The sequence below is a fragment of the Alosa pseudoharengus genome, unplaced genomic scaffold (genome assembly GCF_046254945.1).
Source record: "Alosa pseudoharengus isolate Yale_2024_CS ecotype anadromous, Long Island Sound unplaced genomic scaffold, YU_APseudo_1.1 YU_APseudo_1.1_scf_21, whole genome shotgun sequence".
Taxonomy (NCBI): domain Eukaryota; kingdom Metazoa; phylum Chordata; class Actinopteri; order Clupeiformes; family Clupeidae; genus Alosa; species Alosa pseudoharengus.
The window spans coordinates 6548839-6553838 of NW_027468674.1; the positions used below are offsets into that span (position 1 = coordinate 6548839).

At 41.0% G+C, this 5000-nt stretch overlaps 1 protein-coding gene across 1 annotated transcript in view; it reads left to right on the forward strand.

Moving 5' to 3' along the window:
- Window positions 1–5000, forward strand: part of cbx6b (chromobox homolog 6b) — a 19065-nt gene that overhangs the window by 667 nt on the left and 13398 nt on the right. The window contains exons 2-3 of the mRNA XM_076297755.1: window positions 220–263; window positions 1524–1589. Coding sequence (XP_076153870.1) covers window positions 220–263; window positions 1524–1589 — 110 coding nt within the window. The remainder of the gene's footprint in view (window positions 1–219; window positions 264–1523; window positions 1590–5000) is intronic.

Here is a 5000-nt window from a genome sequence, read left to right on the forward strand (position 1 = left end):
AAAAAACAACAACATAGGATGCCACAGAAATAGTTTCAGTTAGCTTATTGATTATCACACTTAATGGACCTGGGGATGCTTAATATAGCCTGCAGGCTGATAGCTGTAAGCGTGTATTTGTCATTTAAGTTTAGTTCTGAATTACTGTGTTTTAAACTATGCTATTGTCTTATTCACATTAGTTTTCATACAAACTGAAGCTGTTTTTGTCATTTTCAGGGACATATTGAATATCTTGTGAAGTGGAAGGGATGGGCGATAAAGTAAGTAGCCTTCTAGTTTTACATAGGAGGACTTGTGTAATACTGACCTCGACAACGTCTTTCTAGTCTCTGTAGCCTACTACTCATTGCTGTATCCCACATTTCTCACTATAGCATGATAATGAGAATCTCATGGCGTCATGGTGATCCTATAGTGCAGTGTTTCTTAAACAAGTGGTCCGCGAGCAGACTTGGTAAAAAATAATATAGATGAGTTGTTTGCAATATTGAACCAACTTGTATGTAAATCCAAACAGTTCTGCAACACTGCCTGTGTAAGATATGCCAGTTTAAATCATATGAATCCAATGACACAATAAGCAAGGTGCAAAGACAATTAGCAAGGTGGTTCAGTGAGTAGGCCTTGTGTCTATTAGCTAGGTGGTCCGTGAGTTTTTTTTTTTTACTGGTTAAGTGGTCCTTGGTCTGTTTGAAAAGTTTGAGAAACACTGCTATAGTGTAACACACATTTCTCACTATAGCATGAGAATCTCATAGTGTCATGGTGATCCTATAGTCAGTGTAACACACATTTCTCACTATAGCATCATAATGAGAATCTCATGGCGTCATGGTGATCCTATAGTCAGTGTAACACACATTTCTCACTATAGCATCATAATGAGAATCTCATGGCGTCATGGTGATCCTATAGTCAGTGTAACACACATTTCTCACTATAGCATCATAATGAGATTCTCATGGCGTCATGGTGATCCTATAGTCAGTGTAACACACATTTCTCACTATAGCATGATAATGAGAATCTCATGGCGTCATGGTGATCCTATAGTCAGTGTAACACACATTTCTCACTATAGCATGATAATGAGAATCTCATGGCGTCATGGTGATCCTATAGTCAGTGTAACACACATTTCTCACTATAGCATGATAATGAGAATCTCATGGCGTCATGGTGATCCTATAGTCAGTGTAACACACATTTCTCACTATAGCATGATAATGAGAATCTCATGGCGTCATGGTGATCCTATAGTCAGTGTAACACACATCTCTCACTATAGCATGATAATGAGAATCTCATGGCGTCATGGTGATCCTATAGTCAGTGTAACACACATTTCTCACTATAGCATGATAATGAGAATCTCATGGCGTCATGGTGATCCTATAGTCAGTGTAACACACCTCTCACTATAGCATCATAATGAGAATCTCATGTTGTCATGGTGATCCTATTGTAGTGTAATGTGTAGAGATGCACTGACGGGCTCCTCTGTCGCTAACACCCTGCAGACACAGCACTTGGGAACCGGAGGAGAACATCCTGGATGACCGGCTCGTCACCGCCTATGAGCAGAAGTGAGTGCTGGAACTTTTGCCCTCTGTCATGCACACACACACACACAGACCTCTGTCATGCACACACACAGACAGACCTCAGTCATGCACACACACACACAGACCTCTGTCATGCACACACACAAACAGACCCGGGGGGGGGCAGCTGTGGCCTACTGGTTAGGGCTTCGGGCTTGAAACCGAAGGGTTGCCGATTCGATCCCCGACCAGTAGGAAAAATGTGGACGGGGGAAGTGGTTGAGCACTGCTCTCCCATGCCCACATCCACGGCTGAAGTGCCTTTGAACCTAACCCCTCACTGCTTTCCCCCCGGGCGCCGCTGTAGCAAGGCAGCTTAGTGAACCGGGTTAGTGTGTGCTTCACTTCACTGTGTGTTGACTGTGTGCTCTGTGTGTCTCACTAATTCACGGATGAGATAAATGCAGAGACCAAATTCCTTGTATGCGCAGGTATACTTGGCCTATAAACCTGATTTACATTTACATTTTTACACAGGCAGATATACAGGCAGAGATACAGCACATACATTAGGCCTGCCCTATGCACATACATACAGACATATAGAGGAAACAGAATATAGTATGCACACTCTTTAAAGCAGCCCTAAAGAAGATTTGCTCTCCCGGGTCCCCCTACAGTTGAGAAGCGCAATAATAAACAAACTAAATATGTACAGTATGCGCCTTTTGCTACAAAGTATGAACTTAACTCCAATACAATAGAGAGGGAATGCACTAACAGCAGTCTGTAGTAAAAGATCTCCAAATTCCAAAGTACCAGCTCTTTTCCATTTTGATTTTGAGAGGGGTGTTGTGGGGGGGGGGGGGGGGGGGGGGGGGGGGGGGCTGTTTTACAAGCTATAATACCTGTTCAGAGTGCGGTGGAGATGCCGTTCGCCCTAATAAGAGTTTTTGTGCCGTCTAAATGATTTTGGAAACGTTATTTTAAGGCACAAAAAGTATAGTATAGTGGTCTAATAATAAATAAAAAACAAATATATGCATCAGAGTTTGTTTACATTAACTCCTCAACTGCCGTGTAGACCGGTAATTGTAACCTTTTACCTTTTGTTTCAGTCTTGACATGTGAAGTGTCAGACAATTTGGACACTAGTTTGGATATTAAAATCATTCAAATGCATTAAGACTAGGCAAGCGCTCCTGTCTGCACCACTCTACGTGCATGTCCTGAAGTATGAGCATGCCACGTGCAATCAATGCACAGATATTATGTTATTATTATTATTAGTATTATTATTATATTATTATACTATTATATAATCATATTATTTAATGTTTGAACCTCAGTGTATACCTGAGTCAAGGGGTGAAATGTTCTGAGAGTTTGTTGTGGTTAACGTTGGAGCCATGCTGCATCCATGCACAGACTATCCAAGAGTGTAGAAAAAGCATGTTGTATACATTTTAGGGGGGAAATTCATGAAACCTCTTGTATCATAATAGGATATGTTATCAATCTGTTAAAGGAGAATTCCGGCGATTTTTCACATAGATCTCTGTTTTGCGAGGTCACAGAGTATTGTTAGAGATCTATATGAAAAATCACCAGAATTCTCCCTTAACTCCTTTTTGTGCCGTATGTTCTCTTAATAGATGAGTATCAGATCCTTCAAGATAAGAGGTTCCATGATTTTCTTTTAGGAATTTTTTGTCAATACCTGGAGACATTTTTTTCTCGTAATTTTTCTTCTAAAGACTTATTGGCACCAGAAATCTTCACAGAACCTTGTTGCAAATTTGAGTTTTAAGTAGGCTTGGGTATCGAATATCGAGTATTGGTTGGAACCGGGACTATCTTTGCGATTTTCCCGGAATCGTTCAAAAGTTTAAATTTCGATTCCTAGTTTCGATTCCCAGTCCGCCGACCGGAAGAAGAAACGGCTGAACACCACACCAAGCGCATAGTTCATAGAATTAAAATTCATGGAGAAGGTCAGACTATTTCATTCAAAAGCAGGGTTCCCGCGAATCCTTAAATAGTCTTAAATACAACTGAATTTCAAAAGAGAGGTATTAAATGTGCGTATGGGACCGCCAGCGAGTGCAAGAGAGCGAGTGATGTCTCTCAATCCAGTTTCGTGTATTTAAAACGCAATTGTATAAGTGACTAGGCTATTAGGCTACGGGAGGAAGTGTAGTGGTTGCAGAGTGAAGATGTTTTTCACGGGTGTGGTTAAAGGTGTGAAAACGGTAATAATACAGTAGGCCTATGTACAAAATAATATGCCGTAGCTGAGGCCAGAGAGATATACAGGTAGCCTACGTGGAATGAGGAAGCCTACGGTAGAATGAGCGGGAGAAAGAGCGATAGGTTGGCCATACGTTCGGATTTAGGCCGGACATATTGATTTTAAAAGCCCTGTCCGGCGTCCGGCGCAGCCTCAAGCCGGACGCTCATTTGTTCTCCTTTTTGGAGTTGCGCTTGGCATCTAAAATCGTTGCTCGGATGCAGCATCGTTTCACAAACTATGGACGCGAAGACTGCTGCTCAAATTATGTGCAGTGCGTCGCAATCAGGAGGAAATACTGTATGTTAAGTTGATTATGTTTGCATCTTTCCAGCGTGTGTTGCTGGCCTAGCCTGAAAGAAAATGTTATAGCCTACCTGTAATATCTGCCAGCAGCTTGCTTGCCAGCGTTTCCCAGTAGGCTAGGCCTACTTAGCAAAAGTTGTGAACTATAACCGCATATTTTTTGAATGTCGGCGACTGGCTACATAAAAAAAAAAACGTGCGTTCATAATACGTGCGTGCTTAAGATGAAACCAGCAGTTTTCAGCAGGATCGATCACGCGAGGAGGACCTGTCTCTTAATTAATTTAAAACAAGTCAATGGTTTTACGATGTTTCAGTCAAGCTTTGGTTGGTTTAGATACAACTGGTGTGCAAAATGTAAAGTAGTGGATTAACTTTAATTTGCTGTGCTGCATATTGGACAATAGATGCACATAGTACATTATATAAAGTAGGCTTATTAAAATATGTAAATAGCTTAGTCTAACTTTGAAAAAATATTGAAGGGAATCCAGTCCAGTGCACATGTCTTTGGCAAGTAGCCTAGGCTACTACAGACACAGGTGAAGAACAGTCAGCCTCAGCAGTAAGCAAAACCACAGCCAGCTTCAAAAGCAAGCAGCCCAGACCCTAAAATTGGGCATTTATAGCTTTGAAGGTAATTCACACACAATTATTTTTCTTTCGCCAAAATATATTTGGTAACTTCTGTAGACATCCAAAATGGAGTGGGGGTTAAAATTAGTAGGGGAAAAAAACTATTGCATAAAGTCATATATATCTTTTTGCCGTGGTATAGTCTTAAGTTTCATTTAGATGTCTTGAAAAGGTCTTAAAAGTCTTTAAATTTGCACTTGGAAAATGTGCAGATACCCTGA